Source organism: Scomber japonicus, chromosome 2 (genome assembly GCF_027409825.1).
Source record: "Scomber japonicus isolate fScoJap1 chromosome 2, fScoJap1.pri, whole genome shotgun sequence".
NCBI classification, from domain to species: domain Eukaryota; kingdom Metazoa; phylum Chordata; class Actinopteri; order Scombriformes; family Scombridae; genus Scomber; species Scomber japonicus.
Window position 1 is genome coordinate 29,327,838 of NC_070579.1, and position 19,402 is coordinate 29,347,239.

The 19,402-nt window shown below is 38.8% G+C and overlaps 3 protein-coding genes across 4 annotated transcripts; all 3 read right to left on the minus strand.

Moving 5' to 3' along the window:
* Positions 1–75: 75 nt before the first annotated feature.
* Positions 76–4,688, minus strand: knop1 (lysine-rich nucleolar protein 1). 2 transcript variants are annotated; one of them, XM_053332451.1, is made up of 7 exons: positions 4,652–4,668; positions 3,844–3,944; positions 3,372–3,440; positions 2,012–3,265; positions 1,822–1,893; positions 1,600–1,668; positions 76–635 (listed from the first exon to the last, which is right to left on the minus strand). In XM_053332451.1, the coding sequence occupies exons 2-7, from the start codon at positions 3,925–3,927 to the stop codon at positions 330–332; spliced, it is 1,854 nt and encodes a 617-aa protein (XP_053188426.1). In that variant the 5' UTR covers positions 3,928–3,944; positions 4,652–4,668; the 3' UTR covers positions 76–329. The 2 variants fall into 2 exon arrangements, with proteins under 2 accessions (XP_053188426.1, XP_053188434.1); XM_053332459.1 differs by lacking the exon at positions 3,844–3,944 and having other exon boundaries at positions 4,652–4,688.
* A 4,586-nt stretch (positions 4,689–9,274) lies between these two features.
* gprc5bb (G protein-coupled receptor, class C, group 5, member Bb) lies at positions 9,275–13,144 on the minus strand. Its single transcript, XM_053335032.1, has 3 exons — positions 12,040–13,144; positions 9,426–9,538; positions 9,275–9,319 (listed from the first exon to the last, which is right to left on the minus strand). Exons 1-3 carry the CDS (start codon positions 13,142–13,144, stop codon positions 9,275–9,277), a joined length of 1,263 nt encoding a protein of 420 aa, XP_053191007.1.
* Positions 13,145–18,078: 4,934 nt separating this feature from the next.
* On the minus strand, positions 18,079–18,883 carry LOC128374691 (LITAF domain-containing protein-like). Its single transcript, XM_053334951.1, has 4 exons — positions 18,775–18,883; positions 18,595–18,648; positions 18,276–18,423; positions 18,079–18,184 (listed from the first exon to the last, which is right to left on the minus strand). Exons 1-4 carry the CDS (start codon positions 18,881–18,883, stop codon positions 18,079–18,081), a joined length of 417 nt encoding a protein of 138 aa, XP_053190926.1.
* Between the last annotated feature and the right edge of the window lie 519 nt (positions 18,884–19,402).

Genomic DNA, 19,402 nt, shown 5'->3' on the forward strand with positions numbered 1-19,402 from the left:
TGATTTGTAACTACAGATTTTATTCAAAAGTAAACATCACAGCTGTGACTGAACAACAGTTTACTCATTTCACTCTCCTCACCTTAAAGCCTTAATATAATTCCTCATATGAAAAATACTCTAATGTGCTCTCAAGATATGGCTAAAATCAGCAATGTACATGACAGTCTCATTATGAGAATGAAAAAAAACAAAACAACTGGGCTCAAAATGTGTCTTTAAAAAAAAAAAAAGGACGAAAGACGAAAAAATTAAAAAGTTCCATATGAAATCACATGTATTCCACTGATAAAAACAGTACAAGCACAACCGTACCACACACACCTTAATCAATCATCAAAGCGGATTGATCGGGTTGCACTGATGTCAATGGAGAACTTCTTATTAGATGGGGCGGTGAAACCAAGTCCTGACCCCCTGTTATTGAAGTCCATTCTGCGTGACTGGGCGCGCTCAAACTCTCCCAACAGATTTTGCTGTAACTGCTGCTGTCCATCTTTCCCCAGTGCCATATTTGCTCCTCCGGTGCTTGCCGCTGCCGGCTGGAAACCTTTTTTAAAGCCACCCATCAACCTGAGGAACTTCTGCTGCTGATCAGAGCTGCTGAACTGGGCAGTGCTCCACTGGCCCAAACCCTGAGGAACAGAGATTTGAGGGACAAATGTCAGTGATGAAGAGCGTTAAAGGCCACTCAAACATAAAAGTCTCACTTCATCTGATCAGTTTGTGAAAACAGAAAAAATAATAGTAATGACATCGTTGTTATCTTGTTTAAAGTTTGTTCACCGTACATTTATATCTGAAAGCCTACATTACAAAGTGGCAGTGCAGAGTTTAAAAGACAAAGACATCTATCAGGTAGGTGTTTGGTGGAAGCTGCTATTAAGTTGCATTACAGAAGATGCAGGATCCAGTCTTTGGAGCTTAACTCACAATAGGGATTAAATGTCAGGATATCTGCCTCCACTGCACAAATTCTCACCATTCATTTTTTTAATCTGACTTTCCCATTCCCCACAAATTCAGTAATGACTACAGATGACTAGACATGCTGACCCCTGGCTATGGGGTTGTCACTATGGCTTTGTGGTTAACACATTCATCTGTGGTGTGGGAGACCAGGGTTTGAGTGCTGTTGTGTGAACTCTCACTCACTTCACTGAACCTTTATAAAGCCCCTCAGGTCTGCTTCTGTCTGAAACCGGCCATTATAGCTCCTGTCCCTTTAAGCCACCCTGTCCCAATGAACCCACTATGATCGGATAGGTTAACTTCAGGAAGATGCCACTTAACAGACTTCTGATGGCGGCTCAGGATGCTACATGAACAAACAGCAGTAGTAGGATTTAACTTCTATTTTTTTCATTCTTTTCTTGAAATGGAATGAACCCGATCAAATGAAGCATTCAGAAAAAGACTGGAGCCCTGGCTTTTGACTTTCAGGGAACATTTCACATATGTTCACCGCAAGTTTTGGAACTTTGACCATGTTTAACACACACAACCAACATCATAGCAAAATTACAAAAAAACAAAAAACAAAAACACATGCAGATTCCATTGTGATATTTTTTGTCCAGGACAGGGTTTGATACTGACCGAAGGTGCAGCTGGTTTTGCAGGTTGAGAGGCCTTGTCAATCTCCATTTGTAAAGCCTGTCTTCTCTCCTGTGACAAACCACAATAATACATTTTTATTAAGCATTACTGCATAAAACAACTTATTCAATCAATTTTGTGGAAACCAGATGTTTTACTGCTTTTATAATGACTCATGAGAGGAGATGTCAGTGATGGGTTGATACTGAGAAACACGTTTACCTGGTTGATGTTCACTTCATCAGTGTTTCCAGTCTTCTTGGACAGGAACACCACATCTACTTGGGCCGACTCCTGAAACACAAAAAAACCCAACAAAAGTTTTACTAACCATGCTTGAAAAAAAAAAAAAAAAAATTCAAATAACAACATCCGAGTTCAGTGTCAGTAACCTCTGATAATACACACTCACATGTTGGTCGTCCTCCACCTCTTGTTTGATCTTCTTCTTTTTCTTTTTTGCACCAGTTTCAATACACACATTCTCCACCTGTGTTTCCTCCTTAGAGCTCTTCTTCTTTTTTTTGCTTTTCTTGCTTGTGTCAGTTTCCATACTCTGTCCCTCCTCCATTTCACATTTGAGTATTAATGGTTCTTCTCCTTCTAAGTTGGCCTTTTTCCTCCTCTTCTTCTTTGTTTCTGTCTCCTCCACACCACTGACCTCCTCAGCATTTTTTCTCTTCTTTTTTTCTCCTTTTGTCTTCAACCTTGTCTTCCCTTCTTCTATAATAATCTCACTCTTTATAGATTTGTCTTTTTTCTTTTTGACCACAATGTCTTTCTCTTCCATTTCCTCCTGAATCTCAGCTTCAGGTTCATCTCTATTTGATGCTGCTTTCTCCTTCTTCTTCTTCTTCTTTTTGCCTTTGATTTCCTGTGTTTCTACTTCATGTTCATCTTCTTTGGTTTCATCTTCATGTTCAGTTTTGGCTTTTTTCTTTTTCTTCTTTTTTACCATCACCTCAACTTCATCATCGTCTTCCTCTGGTGTTTCCAGCTTCACTTCACTCTCAGTTAGTTTAGCTTTCTTTTTCTTTTTTGTTACATTTATTTCAACTTCTTCAGCAATTTTGTTTTTCTTATTTTTCTTTTCTTTAATGCACTCCTCAGTCTCCTCTGTGCTCGCAACTACAATCTCATTTTTTTCTTTCTTAACCTTCTTTGACACTTTCTCCCCCTCTTTTTCTATTTCTTCCATCTTTACATTTTCTGGTTGAATTTGTGAAGCCTTATTCTTTACTTTTTTCTCCTTTCTCTTTCTCTTTTCCTCTCCATCTTTCATTGAGTCCTGTTCACTCTCATTCTCAGCCAGCTGTTTCTTTATTGTCTTCTTTTTGCCGACTGTTTCATCATTTCCATCCGTGACACCAGAACCATTGACATCATTCAAAGAGTCAGTCTCAACTTTCTCCTTCTTCTTCTTCTTTTTCTTCTTTTCCTTTTCATCACTTCCATCCCAAGGCTGTTCTTCTTTAACCGCTGCCTCAACACCTTTGACCTTCTTCTTTTCTTTTTTCATTCCTGCTGAGCTCCCGTCATCAACAGTGCAGTTTTGTCCTGTCTTTCGTTTCTTCTCTTTCTTAACGGGATTTTCATCCTTCACATCCTCCACCTTCATTTTCACCTTTCCTTCTGGCCTCTCCACAGCAACAGACCTTTGGCTTGTCTAGTGAGAGAAATACAATTACTGGAAGTTAATAGTTTTCTCTGATATTAAATTACAGAACCAGGAATGTACAATATATGTGACTAACAGAACAGTAAATACTAACCAGAGTATTGGCTAACTGCTGTGGTTTGGATTCCAGATCAATGTCTCTCTGCAGAGCCAATCGCTTTGCCTGCATGAAGAGAGCATAATTTAATCAAAATATATGAAAATGATGCAAACACACTTCAATTACTCTTTTACCTAACATGTTTTTTCAATTTTGTACATCTATTTGTATTATGTTTAAAGTTTAGTTGCTTTTTAATCTGATTTTACCTTCATTTTTAACCTCAAGGTCTTTGTATATGTTCTTATTTTTTATGTATGTGTCTGAATGAACTACTGGATACCTGAATTTCCCCTATGGGAATTAATAAAATATCCATTTCCATCTATTATTACACAGTGCAACCTGTATGCACAGGGATGTTAAGTTTGTCCAAATCTAACATCAATCCTGGATAATCAATATGTTTTGCAACATAGATTGGTTAACACAAATTATTCAGAGACTAAATGTGGGATATCATTACCTGATCAATGATAATCACACTGGATATAGGTGCAACCTTTTCGGAAACAAAGACCACCTCGTCATCTGAATCCGTCCCAAACATGAAATGTACACGGTGCCCTGCAGATGCAAATAAACATGTTGAACAACTATTTTGATTATCAATTAAACACTTAAAATAACTTTCCAAGCAAAAATGTCAACCATTCCCCTCATCCACACTTCTCAGATGTGTTGAGGTGTTGCTTGTCCTTGTCTGATCAGATGACGCACCTCATTACATTAAGACTTTGTTTTGAGAGACAAAACAAGTAAATACTGTAAGTGACTTCACCTCAGGCTTTGATCAACTGTGATTGCCAATCTTCACAGTTTTCTCAAAAATACTGATCAGAATTAGTGAATTATAGTCAATTATTAAGAGCATAACCAGCTCAATAATCTATAGAGGAAATAACCACGAGTTGCAGCTCTACTGCTTTCTGTGCCACTATTTGTAAGTGAGCTAATGTGCACTCTAACAGACTGATGTTAAAGAACAGACCCCCGCTACATAAGGGGGTTTGTTAAGATGCTTAACATATACGTAATAAATTCAGAATGGTACAGCAAGAAAAAAAACCCTTGCACACAGACTGAGCAGCGATTATTCAATGCACTCTATGTATGAAAAATGCTACAGCTAACTTAGCTTACAGCAGCTAAATAGCAGCTAAATGGTTAAACAGATGCAGAAACAAACTAATCAGTCGGGCAGACAGTGAGACTATTACATTATAGTTACACCATGTGTTACAAACTATTCATTCTATGTGTGGCTTACTTACTTTGCACTCACTAGTCATTCACGTGTTTACTTTCTTGACCTGGAAACAGTTCGTCTCGTTATTTCCTGTTAGCGACGAGCCAGGCGTCCCTAACAACTAACTGGTGCATTCACGTGCTCTTCGGATCGTCCGTAAAACGTGATGTGGAAACAACATGGACACTACAACGAAGATCTGGTGTATTTTATTGCTCATAATATTTATACAGCACGTTGATAGCTGTTTCCAGTTGTTGTGTGACAATGAAGAGCAACGGGAAGTGATCCGCTGTTCTAATTAATCTTGGTCTCTCTACGTGGACAGCAATTAACAGTTACAAGTTAATACCATATCATAAATGACGTGAGCAAAAATAATTCAAAGTTAATCAGCTGTGTGTATAGGTAAATATGTGTAAGTGTATAAGCTGTATTTTTCATCTTTATTGGACTAATGACGCCACAGTGAGATAGAAACAGGACTGAGCTTAGTGAAAATAATACAACTAAGTAAACAAATAGACAAATAAACACATGTTTCAATATGAATGTAAAATACTCTTCTTTGAATAATAAGTTGTGTCTGATGCAGGGTTATTTTAGTTTTAAAAATGTCATTAGTTTTATATATAATAATAATAATATTAATAATATTTTTTATTTCGTTTTTCAGTTTGCTTTTTTATTCCAGTTTAGTTTTAGTAAGTTTAACAAGTGATTAAGTAGTTTTAGTTTAGTTTTTATTTCGTTAGTTTCTCAGATATTAGAAGACAAAGCCTTGAGTAGTAGAAACTGAAAAGAATGAAATAATGCTGACACTGAGGTAAATTTGCTGTGCTTTTGGTCTCCCTACTGGTTCAAGCCCGTTATCTCAAGAAGTACAGTAAAAATGGAGGGAGAAAATGAAAAGAAAACTAAGCTGATTTTAGTTTTAGTTAGTTTTGCATTGTTTGTTGCAGTTTTTATTTAGTTTTCGTCTTCTTTTTTTCAGTTATCTAAATAATTTCTAGTTTCAGTACTAGTTTTAGTTTTAATTAACTGTAATAACCCTGGTCTGACGTGGTTTTTCCAAAAACATGAATTATCTTGTGACAATTTAAAAATCTAATTGTTTCTCCTCATTAAATACTCTGAACTCCAGAAACTCTGAACATGTAAATATATTTAATAAGTTTAATAGCTGGACACAACATGAGTCTTCCTCCTCACTGTAAAGTTCATTCTCAGTATCTGTTTACTAGAGGCTTGAAGTTTCACATCACATCTGTGCAAGTTTAATATTGGACCAAGATTGGCTTTTTAAGTAGTTGTGATGTCACAAATAATGCTGGTGTGTACACAGATTAAAATCTGATTTTCAATCAGTCAAACTTTTTCACTTTCAGCAGATGAAAGTGAAACCAAACTCTCCATGGATGTCATTCTGCAGAGTGAAGCTCAAACATCCAACTGTAGGAAAAAGAAGAGAAGCACATTTTTGACTAGAAGGTGATGCAAAATGACACAGAAAAACAAGGATAAACAAATGATAAAAATCAAACCAGGTTTTCAAACACTAAGTTTATCTTAGATCAATGTTAACTTCCTACCTGCCTCTTCAGTATCTGAGCAGCAACTTTAGGCCACGTCCAACAAGTTCTGTAAGTTTCTAAAACCAACAATCCCGCAAGCATGTCCATGTCACTCAGTAATTGGCCAGGGGTGTGGAGTGAAGACAGTGGGTAGGGTTTGGGCTTATCTATCAAACTTTCTTTTTACACACCTACTGTCACGTTTGGCATGTAGACTACAAGTTAAAGCAACAGCATGAATGCCTTCAAGACGAAACAGAAAGTATGCACCATTCTCCCACAGAAGGCTTTGTACTCGGGCCCTTATTTGTTGACGTTCTGAACAATACCTTCACCTGTCACCAACAAACAAGCAGCATTGTCTCAGTACAAAAGGAAATCAGTCTCAGCCATTGATCCCAGCCTGAAACTAAAGCTTCAGTCCCAGTCTCCATCTGCCTCAAGCAAACTCATGAATTTAAGGATACATAGCTTATATAAAGCAAAGGCTACTTTTAAAGCACTCCTACATGAAGTGAGCTATTTTAGAACAGCTGCTCCCTGTCTATTTGTGATAAATAGAGCAGAATGCATGGGTGAGATCATGAACTGGCTCACGATTCAACACATCACACTGACAGGAGACATCATGCATGTCTTCACTCAGCTCTTCCATAATCCATGAATTATTTAATCATATTGCTATTCTACAATTACTGGCAATAATGAAAATGACAATACATTTGACATCACATTCTGTTTATAGTAGCAGCAGTAATCAAACTTATAAATACATCTAAGAACATGATGTATTAACTCAGGTATTCAGAGTTTTTAAATGATGGATGTAGTGAGTACTTTTCATTGAAATTACCCTTTAAGGAGAGAGACTGTGAGTGATTGGAGCATTCGTCTCACATTTGGACCCTTTTAAGTATAATCTTTACAGAAAGCACACATTTATTATTTTTAGTGTCCTCTGGAAAGCTCTTTTGTGGTTGTCTCATACAGCATTTTCTGTATTTGCTTGTACTTTCTGTATTTACATGGAGTTTCAAATTTGTGAATTATAAAAAATGTTTTCTTTATTTACTTGTTCTCTTCTATCTGCTTGTGTTTTTTATGTTGCATTGCACTGAGCTCTCTGGGTCCTTGTACATATACCCCTACTGAAAGTGTAGAGTGTGTATAAAATGACACATTCCTACAGGTAAGTGGCTCCAGTGGTGTACCACAAAGCACAGGAGGCTGAAGACAAATCAGTTCACAACCAGACCGCATTTAACAGAAAATGTGCACTGATGTATTAGTCACTTTGTGCAATTCACATTACAGACATTCATGTTACGCTGTCATAAAACAGTAACAGTGCTATCATCAGAAGAGCTTCATAAAAAGAAAATACCAGTGCATTTTCACATTTGGATTGTTTACTTGAGTAAAACTCTGTTATATAAGTTTATTACATAAAAATCCTGCAATGATAACATTTTTATTATACAATATTAGAGCACTCACCCATACACAAAAGCGAAGTCATTAAAAACTTACTTAATTAGTTAGATACAGTAGCAAGAAGAAATGGTCACAGCATGAACATGTTCACAGCTCTTTGAATTGTAATTCACTTGGATAAATTGTTCTTCAGTGTTGCCTCGGAGACAAAAACATCAATCTAGACTTGGAGCCAAGCTTTGTAATGTCATCAATGTAAACAGTATGCGTTGGTTTGATTCACAGTGATGGATGGCTGAATGTTTTCTCTATATTTGATGGAACTGAAAACTTAAAGGTATCCTGAATGCCAGAATACAATGCGCTGTTGCCATAAAACTGTACAATAATGAGCATAGCCTTATTGAATCCACATTCTGTAAACACAAGTTAAAAACAGGCTAACACTGGTCTATTTAGTAGCTGTATTGGAGATTTAAGTTGTATCACGTTCTTCCTCAGCACACAGCAAATGCCCAAAGTGTACATGTTCAAAATAAACATGTTCTGAGCACTTTAATGACTTCTCATCCATGTGGCTTTAAAGTGGTGAAATTGTTATTTCCACTCAGCAATAAAACTGATCAGTTTCTTCAACATGTTTATCAAAAGTCTAGAAAACTTGACAAAATACATTACCTTTTGACTTTTACATGCATCTGAAATGATCATAGATCTCGAATATCACAATGCCCAAACATGATCAGCGCTGATAAAGTGCAAAATCACCTCCACAACAACCCCTATATACCGCACTGTATTGCAGTATTAAATGGCTTTTTATGATCTGCTAAAAAACTAGTCATCCTTGAGTTGTAGACTCCTCGTTCACCTTTTATATAATCTGATATAGTAATCCATCAGGATCCTGTTTATGGATAGACGTGGAGAGGAAAACACTATGAGGGGTGTTTTTCGTCTTCCCAGGAGAGTGGGTAATTTACATGAACCTCCTCAAGGTTTTTGTCTGAGTTGGAGCTTGAAATCAACCAGAAAGAGAAGGAATATATGGTTTCATGAAGCAAACAGACATCAGAAGGTAACAGCACTGGTTTAGAGCTGCTCGGGCAGGCAAAGGGTTTTCTTCTTCCTACATCCAAATGCCCCTTTAATCATTACTTTCTCATGGTCCGACAGCAGCTATTTCACTTACTTTCCTTCAATATCACAATGGACAGTAGTTGTTGATCTTCATATACACCTAATAATTAACATTAGCACTCCTTGAATATTTCATCTCAGCGTATTTACATATTAAACACAACACTATATGCTGATCTGAGTTGATCAAAGTAATGCACTGTAAATGTCCTGAACTCTGGAGGCTGCCTCACTCTCACCTCCCTCCCTTGTGGTTCCATGTTCATCTGGTCATAAAGTGGCAAATAAGAAAATCTCAGCAAAAATACTATTGCGGTTTGTTTTAAAATTCTATATGTATGCAGAAACACAAACACTTAAAACTTATTTTGCTCCCATCTATCCATTCAGTGTGATATGTTGTGTCCTAGACATTTCTTCCTCCCTCTTAGGCAACAGGGAATTCTTCCATCTCACATGTGGCACCAGTGTACATCATCCTCCTCAAGTTTTGTCTCACTTTACCATAACCGTCGTCCAGTGTAGTTAACTGGGGCTGTGGGCATCTACAAGCAGGACACAAACATGTAGTAAACAAGTATAACAGTCTAATTATTTAGTGATTGAGAGACAGTGAAATACATAGAGTATGTGTGTTTGTGCCGTACTTACCGTGCCACCGTTCATGACCAGAGCCATTTCAGTTGGTTGGTAGACGTGACCTCTGAAGGCAATGCCAGGACGCATACTCCCATGGCCGCTGTGGTATGTTCCACTTCGGAGAGCTAACAGACCAAGAAAAGTCAATCACACGCAAAAAGTTACAGGCGACAGTTACACAAACAGGTGTTAGGTCTTCTGTATTATTTATTTATTCCAGTGAGACCACTAGCCACTATAAGCTATATGTGGTCACACAAATCGCCTGACACTGCAAATATTCTGACATGTTTCATTTTTTATGAATTCATCTTTGACGACAACTGTGTTTTTTCTCTTTAAAAAGTTACATACTCTCCCTTTAAGCCCCTGAGAACTTGTCTCCATGACATTATATTATAATATTCATAACTGAAAAAGCCAGAGTTAGAGTTATTAAAACAACATCTTTAGGTATTAATAAATTTAACTCTCAAAGAATCAGTTGCTAATAAGAAACATAAGCACCTAAAATCCTGCTATATCCTTCTTGGTGCACAGGAATGTGTGACATCAGCTCTTTCCAACAAAAACAAAAGCACAAATACAAAAAGCTCATGTGAAATTAACCAAACTGCTGACATAATAGGTCATAATATACATTGGGCCTTCAACGTTTTTGTCAACCTGGGTCTTATTTCTGGCCATTTTTCTTAAAATAAGACTTAATTAACAAGGTCTAGTGCAGAGACTGCAATCTAAAACACTGTATACACCATACTGTCCATTAGGGCATTTAACAAAAGTTTTAACTCCATCCTCTCAACCACAAAGTAAATCCTCTGGTGACTTCTTTCGCTATGTTACACACATTCCTTTCCTCTCCTGAAGTCTGTATCTTGCAAAACACTCTTTATGTCGCCTTTCTGCCACTGCCTCCCCTCTGTTTATCCTGCTTCCTCATGGTTCAGTTCTTCGTCAGTGTATTTGGCTACAACGACGGAGAACAATTATTTTAAAAGGAAGAGTAGCGTTTGATTAGAATTTTTATTGTGCAACGTAGCTAAAAGTGAGCTACATTCTGCTTTAAATAAACCTACATGGCACTCCTGTATGGTAGTCATCTTGCATGTATACCAAATATTGATCTGGAGTACAATGGATGGGTTTTTTTCATATTAAATTTGATCTACTCAGTTCAATTTCAAATTCTCAGGGACAGTACGTATTAATAAATATTACTGTAAATATGCCAGAATTAGCCCCTGGTCAGGTGTGACGTTGGCAGCCTAAAGTCAACGCATTTTCAGGCATATTACAATAAAACCAGAACACAGACATTGGCAGCAATGAAGGCAGATCAAATTGTAGTTCAACTCAAAAAAACCCAATTACAGAGCAGCTTAAATTACAGAGAGATATGAGTAACAGGACTACAGCAGCACAAAGGTAAATCAACCAGTTTAGCAGCATACACGTTTTATCTTCCTACCTAAGTGCTGACAGATTTGGTAGCAGTTTTCCCAGTTCAGTAGGTTATATTTTTCCACTATGTTGCAGTGGTGAAAACTAACCCAGGTTTCTTTTCAAGGCCTTGTTTATATAGTGATTCTAGTTTCCTCAAGATGTGCTTGGATCTTCATCCATGGCAGTATCCATCCATATCCATCTCATAAATAGCATAGATTATACTTAGCACATCTGCCTCAACAATATCCCTTATGTGAAAGGTGGTTCTGCAACATCCAGTAAAGGGGATAGTAGCTGCAAAGCTGCAGCCTCTGATAGATTAGTATTTGTTTCACTCACAGAGAAACTCTCTTCAATAGGGGCCACTGAATCAATAACATAATGGTTGAGAGCCTCAGCAATTTTGAATGGGTCCCTTGAAAGGTTTCAATTGATTGATTGATTGATTTTTTGCCTTCCTACTTTGTGACGTTGTTCCACTGTAGTTCCTGTTCAGTGTCTCAAATTTTTTTGAGAGTTCTACTAAGTTCAGGGTCTCTGACAGCAGGCGGCTCACTTTATGGCACTTTGGCTTGTGGATGACATTGTAAAGCTGTGTTTAGTTGAGTCTCCTTCACAGACCAAAAACATTGGAATGAATTGATGTGTTGCTTTCAAGTGGGAGGTGTTTAGTCTGTCCCTTTTGAATGACTCTTTTGGCTGTAACATTCAGAGGGTAGGGATGGACAGTGGTGGAAGCAGGTGCGGCAGGGGTGCATTGAGATTTGGGATTATGTGTATATTTTATAAATACTTTATATCCTTTAAGAAAACATTTTAAATTATATTAAGATGATCCAAGACAAATGTTACTTTTGTTGTCCCCTTGTTTTTTTCAGCCATAAGCATGACATTGAATATAGAAAACACAAAGTCATCCACCATTTTTGAAAATCAAGACAACGTCCATTTTTGTTGTCAGTTACCTAGCAACAATACCCTACTGACTTACAGAAAAACACTTAAATGCCAAGCTTGTTTTCTGCTTGACCTCCCATGTCAGAAAGTATGACCTAATGGTTCCATTTGAAGCCATCACTTGACCCAGGTTGATTTAAAAAATAAATAAAAACAGATTCTTTGTTATACAAACAGAAACATGCACAGTGACACACACAAACATGTTATATAAGCTTACTTTCACTATGCTCCTCCAGGGAGAAGGCCTGGTTTTCTGGGAATGGTCGGTGAGAGTGTGGAGGAAGCTCATCTCCGAAATGTGGAGGAGGGGACGTCTGACTGGTATCAAAGAAATCTTGTGTGTTGGATTGTAGAGGTTTGCGGAGGCAGAGGTGTGTCTCTGGAATAGCGTGGAACAACAGCAGAATCCAGCCCTGAATGACCAGGGCCACTGCTAGCGCAGGTTCGTCCAATCCCTTTATGTCCTTCTTTCCACCTCCTCCTAACCTTTCCCCTTTTCCTTTCACCCTAGAAGCCTGGCTGCCATAAAGATAAAACCCCAGCCAGGCCACCCATAGCAATGCTGATGCCAGACAGGACAAGAAGAGCCAGACAGCATTACATTTCCATCTCCGTTTTTCGCTCTCTCCTTCTCCATCTTCTTCACCTGCTCCCTCTGCCCCAAACTCTCCTCCACAGAGCACCACCCCCAGAGAAAGGCCCATGGCTATGAGGAGCAGCCCTAGGGTGTAGCTGCATGTCAGAGCAAAGTCTAAAGGTGGATATTCGCAGGCTGGGTGACCCTCCCTAACTACTGTCAGCAGGACCCATTCAGCAGAAATTATCCCCTGAACCAAGGCCAAGGCCAGGCCCAGTGCTGCCAGGGAGCTGCCCGATGGGCTCATCTTGCCGGCCACCAGCTTCCTGAGCCTCACACCCTGGACTAGCAAGCTGGAGAAGCAGAGGGCAAAAAGGGGCCCCCAGAAGGCCCTGCGGACCACACAGAGTGCCTGATTCTTCCCTACCAAGAAAGCCAGAGAGATGGTAAAAAGACCGAGGAGTGTGCCCAGGAGTAGGAGCAGAGGCCCCAGACCGGAGCGTCTGGCGGGATCAGAAATGGAGTGAAGTTTGACCAGCAGAAGCACAGAGAGGACCAGAGAGGCGAGGCCACCGCTGCAGGCTACTGCCTCCAGAACAACACCCCAGACTGATTCCAGGTCACACAGCACTCTGTACGAAGGGTCCACATCTTCACTGCACCCCCGAGGTGGAGGAGAGGGGTAGGATGAGCCATAGCAAGTCAGTGCCAAGAGGCAGATGATGATAAAAGGGCTGACAGCCATCTTAGAGATACAGAAACAGAAGGGATGTTATTATGAGCAGAAACACAGAAAGGGTTAAAGCAGAGACAGAGGGAGAAAGATACACAGACAAACAAGAAGAGGAAGGAAAAGAATGATAAATATGCATAGATATATTTTATACAGTTTATACAGTAAAATGCAGGATCTTCATAACTCACAGTAATAGAGGAAACAGCAGTTAGTACATGAATATTCAAAAAACCTGTTATATATTAGAGATGTATATGTTTCTCTGTCTTTCAGAGACACACAAACAGATACACTCATACACTCACAGCACAGAATAGAACTGCTTTTAGCACTGGGCAATGGTTTCCATGGTAACGGCAAGCAGCGTGGGCTGACTACATTTCATACTGGGCTTTGAGAAGTCGAGTTTCAGTACCCAAAAACACAGACACATGCACGCGCGAGCACACACACACTCACACACTCACACACAATGTTTGTACTTACTTGTGATTACTCTCACTAACAGAACACATTGTATTGTATACTTAAAATTGATAGTCTTAACTAAGTCTCAACCCTCAACCAGGTTGAAATGTCCTTACCTCTAAACCATGTTCTCACTCTCAATGTCTGAAACTCAAATAACACTTACATATACACAGAAATACACACACATGTATAAAATACCACAGCATTAAAATAAATCTTCAATCACTATCATTTCAAACTCACCTCAGATAAAGTCTTCACTGGAATTCTTGATTATTGATAAAGAAGGGGCATCATCATTTTCCATTCATTATTTTCGGCATCACTTCACTTCAAGTGTTTTTGTAATCCCAGTTAATAAAATCCTTTAGGCAGCAGAAGCAAAATGGTTTCCATTTTGTCTTTGAAAATGTCTCTCTGAACACAGCTCCCAGGGTTTTAAAGTGCAAAATAACACTTTGACAGACCGATAATGTCTTGCTGCTGCAGTGACACGTCCGGCTGCTCCAAGAAAAATCCACAATTATGATGCATGCCTTGATACTTCACACACCCACATGGTCAAATATATCTTCTGTCTCTTTTACACTTCTCTCTCTCTCTCTCTCTCTCTCTCTCTCTCTCTCTCTCTCTCTCTCTCTCTCACTGTCTCTGCTTCTCTCTCTCTCCCTCTGTCCTCCTCTTTCTATTCATTCCGTCTGCATGTCTGTATTTTTCTCTCCCTGCTTCACACTGAATCTGCGGAGGTGTCAACAGAGATTCAATCCCAGCTTCACTTCTGTACACCCACACACAGGGAGTATGAATTGCTCATGCACCTGTCTAACCAGGAAGAAAATAGGAAATAAGTACAGTATATGAGCATAGCAATTCTCGGCTGATCTGGTATTAGTCATTCGTTTGCTCATCTCTGTGTTATTGCCTGTCTTCAGACTCCCATGTCTTCCTCACCAGTTATGCAATGCTCCCTCACACCCAGAGCTGTGGGAGATGTTGATTCATCTATGACTCCTGCGGTGGAAACCAGAATGGACCAGAAGAATTGGAAGTTTCTTCAGCAGTGAGATGTCAGTAGACGCGCAGCATGTGTTGCAGAGTGAGGATGGGATTTGGATTGGGAGGGGCAGATGGTCAATCTAAACACAGGTGAGCCCAGTGGCCACGTGGCGAGCCTAGTAGGGAATGTTACATAATACCCATGAAGGCATGATTTAGCCAAGTCTCCCTTTAGAGTGGGGTAATCTCCTCCCCTGGAGATGGCTTCATGTAGGGTTAGAGAGGGACACAACACCATGACAAGGAGTAGCCATTGTGCTAGCTAATCGTGTCAGTTTGGATCAGCGTGTGAGGGATTGATGCTGACAGATACTAGAGAGCTCAGTGACAGATAGAGGTCAAACACAGGAAATGGCAAAGCTGGTTTTGTGGTACGCAAATAAACTCAGAGATACATAGACAGATGTAAGTAAAGGAGTGCACACCTGCAACCTGCTGTGTCAAGACAGTCTAATCCAGATAGTAAGTCCTTTCTAACATGCAAGTAGCAGGAGTCACTACTCTGTGTGATGGCAACTGAAGAGTCAAGAAAGTATTTCACACAAGGTTTTCAGTTGCAGGTGTATCTGTGGAGCAAGGAAGCTGAATCCCATTATAGTTCTACAAAATCCAGGAGTGTTTTAGGAAGTCAAGGTTGACTCTGTAGTTTTATTTAACTAATATTTATCAAAATGCAAAAAGGCATAGGACAGACAATTCTGATCACAGGTCGACTGCCTATACGTGCCATCATGCACCAATCCCAATAATCCACGATTGACGGGGTTAGAGTTTTGTGTTGTTTGTTGTCTTATTTGTCATTATTATGGAAAGAGCTGCTGCTATTTATCACAGACTCTCTACATAATATCCACATTTCAACAGGCCTTACATCGACTTGTCATGCTGTTTGTTGATTTGTTGATTGTTGTTATGCTGTTTTTGATTTTTGGTGTCTACGACTTTTTTTTCTTATCTCTGTGTATTGCAGGCTCTGTTTGTATGTGCACTACTTTTAAACTGTAACATTTGTGCTTTCAACTATTTGCCTGTCCAGGGACCACAGATGAAATTGAACCTCTCTGGCTAACAAGCTTCACCCTTCTGAACTGCCTTGTGAAAGCCTCTCACAGACAAGACTCTCTGGTATCCCTGTTTGCCTTAGACATCATTCTAGGAAACTTTCTCCAGTTCAGCAGGAATTTATTGCCTAAAAGGGGAGAATGTGTGTACTGGTGTGCAACATGTATTTGATCCATTGTGTGTTTGAGTCCTTTGTCAGAGATAAAAGTAGACAGAGGTTCCGAGACAACAAGGCAGAGAAGTGCTGACTAATGGGCCATCAATCCTAATCTGGGTAATCCAGTCGTCACTACAGCCACGGTCCAATAGGACCTTGTTAAGTATCGTCCATCCCATAATCCCATCTTTATCCCACCACAGGTCTCTCCTGACAAACCCTCCACATGTAAATTTGGAAGGGAGGGCTTGTTGGGATGAATATATTGTATATGCTGTGATATTAATTATTGATTAATTATTATGTGACTAGGATGTATTGGAGTTTTCAGTAGATTCACGAGTCCTGAGTTTAATACAGTAATAGTTGATATGAAGTATTTTGCAACAATATTGGCATTATTGACATCCACTATACAAGTACATTTTTTTCTTGGCTACTTGCATTTCTGTAGTAATTAAAAAAGACCCACCACCAGCAGCCAGGAAGACGTTCTGGCCTTGGACACAATCCAGTAAAGTGACTCCTACCATCTCTCCTTCTTCCTCTTACTGAAACTGTGTGTTTATAGTCATGACAGAAAATAATCGGAATTCTGATTATTCTGATTATGTAAATAACACTGTTGTCCTCGTACTGTGAGAACTCAGTAGCTCTATTCCTGATCTGCCGCTCTAAATTTATCTCCCTCTCAAAATCACATTTATTACAGTACATAACAACATGTTCTGTATTTTCCACTAAATGACAACACTGATAAACTCTTTCCCATTAAGCGCAGCAAAGAATTAAAAGCAGCAGCAGCTCAGACCCTTTAACAGCCACACACAAACACACATACACACCCAAATAGAGCTAATATCATTAATGATGACTCTGTTCCACTTATGTATTCCAGCCAGCTAAGTCCTACACATTTAAATAAAATGCCTCCATACTTTTTAATATCAAACACACCTGTATGTTTCCTACTATGCCAAAATGTGTGAAAAAGTTTAATTCTGCATTAATGTCTTCCTTTATTACATGCAGCCTTCTGTCTGGCGCTAAACTGGCTCACACTGTTTATGATTTGACCTCTGACCTAAATGAATTTCTAATACACCTCAGAGTTCTTCCCATTACATCACAACTAGGGAAGGTCAGAGAATTCAGCTGAATGGAATTTTGAAATCCACGAAGACACAAATAAGATAATCACTTGGATCATCATACACTGAAATAAGCCAAAATGATAATGTGTACAGTGTAAAAATAAATTGAGTCTGTTGCCCTTTAAATGTTTACATTAATGACACATGAAAGCATTTATGTTTTACTTATAAAATACTTTTTGTCTCCACTGAACGACAAAAACAATTTCAATTTATTTGACTGTGAGACTATGTATTAAAATAATATTCAGATATACATACAGAACATATACATACAGAACCAACCCATAGTGCTTTTATAAATAATACACTTAAACTAAAATATAAACTGTATGATGAATGTTTTTGTCAAAGTAATCTCCTCACAGCCTCTAGGTGACACTGCAGCATTTAGTCCAGTTTGTCAGACACTCTGTAAAGAAGCCTATAGTCACCATAAGTGGGACCTAGACTAAATGATGAATAAATGCAGCAGATGTATTTATTTTAATCTTTCTGTAGTGGTTATCATGTAGCATTGATTATTATTTGTTACACAACTTAATTAAAGATGATTATTATGTAATAATTACTTGATTGATTATGACAATAATTTACATTTTATGACAACATGTAGCTGATCCTGTTTTTACATGAGGGTAGAGAGAGGGCATTTTCAATATTTGTTTCTATCCAAAACAATTGATTTTTTTGTCAATATGTCAATAAACTAAAATTTCAATGAAATCATTTAAAATGTAATCTACATAAAAAAAACATAATTTAACTTTACTTGCACTTCTTATATTTAAAAAAACAACAAAAAAACAAAACATTATAGAAAAGAATCTGCCAAAGTTTATAATGTTGGTGCAGCATCACTTGGATCACATTGAGCTAACAAGTGTGACAGAGTGACACATGATTCTTACACAAGTGAACACAGGGTTCAAATGACATTCGATGTGTTCATATGAGGTTTGGCTCCTGTGCAGATGTTGGTTTAGCTATGCTTCTCTACCTTTTGTTGCAACTGCAGTAGAGTTAACCAATGCGTTGCTGCTTCACATGCGTTTATAGACGTGGAGGACATTGTTGCAGGAGGGGCAGGAATGCTCCACATCTTTGCAAGAATCCACGCAGAATGGGATCAAACAGCAAGGCCAGCATCTGGTGTGGAGCATCAAAAGTTAAAATGATACCTCAACATTTGTGTATATGTGTGTATACCTGAGTTGTGTGTATTGGGCGTGTTACTCACCCTATGATTCCTAGTACACCAAAGAGCACCCAGGTGAATGTACCATTTTTGTACTCGATTTTAGTGACAACAGTGTTTTGGCAGTGGGGACAATTCATCTGTGCAGGAGTTTCGGTTGGCATCGGCTGCACCATCACCACCTGGGTCACTGTGAGGGACAAAAACACACTGCAGCACTCTCTGACAACTACAATCTGCACCTGCTCACCAATCTGTCACTGAACTCAAAGCTGACTTGCGAACTGTTTTTGCTGTGTTAGCTGTATATTTTGCAAATTAGAGCTTATTTTAACTCGTGAGAGACAGTTGGAGAACTTACCAGGTGTTACGATCTGAGGTTGTTGTGGGCTGTAGTGGTAAACAGGTTGTTGAACTGGGTAAGAGAAGTAGATTCAATTTATTAAACAAGCTGATAAAAAATCAACTAATGACAGGAACAACTCAAGAAATATGGCAGTAAAAGAGCAGGTAAGCAGGTTAAATGACCCTGATCTCTTACCAGGTTGAATGACCTGAGGATGAGGCTGAACTTGGTAGCTTTGGTCCAGAGGTGGGCCTGGGTATGGCGGCGCTGCCATTGACTGGGGAGCCTGTGGACCCTTTTCCATGATATCTGTCTGAAAGGTTGTAAAGCAGAAAAATATGAAGAGAGAGAGCTGAGAACTGGTGTGAGGCCTTGTAATCCAAAAGAAAAGAAAAAGAGAAAAAAAAACAACATACAGCAGTTCTCCTGATCTCTCTGAACAAAAGAAAGCAGAGAAGTTTATCAGAGGATAGGTTTTAAAATGCAGAGATGACTTGAGTCCAGACTGAAACATGGAATCTCAGCGTAAAAACTTATTGAACAGGTTGTTGGTTCATTGTTGCAACACTTTCAGGCAAGCAGGTTTGGTGACATTGCCTTTCACAATGTAAGCAAATATTTCCTGGTAAGAGTCAGTCATCACATTTGTCTATTATAGGTGACTCCTACCATCTTTCCTTCTTCCTCTTACTGAAACTGTGTGTTTATAGTCATGACAGACAATAATCGGAATTCTGATTATTCTGATTATGTAAATAACAAAACTGTGGTTGAAATGGTTGATTGGATTCAGGTGGATGTTGTTATAAAAAATTAGGATTAC

What these genes read in the sequence shown, in the direction of transcription:
- knop1 (XM_053332451.1), bottom strand. Translation starts at nt 3,927, where the DNA reads ATGTTTGGGACGGATTCAGATGACGAGGTGGTCTTTGTTTCCGAAAAG. An exon ending in GTGTGATTATCATTGATCAG is followed by an intron (nt 3,441 to 3,843) that starts GTAATGATATCC and finishes CTCTTCATGCAG; the next exon opens with GCAAAGCGATTGGCTCTGCA. An exon ending in CAAAACCAGCTGCACCTTCG is followed by an intron (nt 636 to 1,599) that starts GTCAGTATCAAA and finishes TCTGTTCCTCAG; the next exon opens with GGTTTGGGCCAGTGGAGCAC.
- gprc5bb (XM_053335032.1), bottom strand. Translation starts at nt 13,144, where the DNA reads ATGGCTGTCAGCCCTTTTATCATCATCTGCCTCTTGGCACTGACTTGC. An exon ending in CCTGGAGGAGCATAGTGAAA is followed by an intron (nt 9,539 to 12,039) that starts GTAAGCTTATAT and finishes TTGGTCTGTTAG; the next exon opens with CTCTCCGAAGTGGAACATAC. An exon ending in TGGTCATGAACGGTGGCACG is followed by an intron (nt 9,320 to 9,425) that starts GTAAGTACGGCA and finishes TCCTGCTTGTAG; the next exon opens with ATGCCCACAGCCCCAGTTAA.
- LOC128374691 (XM_053334951.1), bottom strand. Translation starts at nt 18,883, where the DNA reads ATGGAAAAGGGTCCACAGGCTCCCCAGTCAATGGCAGCGCCGCCATAC. An exon ending in TCCTCAGGTCATTCAACCTG is followed by an intron (nt 18,649 to 18,774) that starts GTAAGAGATCAG and finishes TCTCTTACCCAG; the next exon opens with TTCAACAACCTGTTTACCAC. An exon ending in ACCTCAGATCGTAACACCTG is followed by an intron (nt 18,424 to 18,594) that starts GTAAGTTCTCCA and finishes TGTCCCTCACAG; the next exon opens with TGACCCAGGTGGTGATGGTG.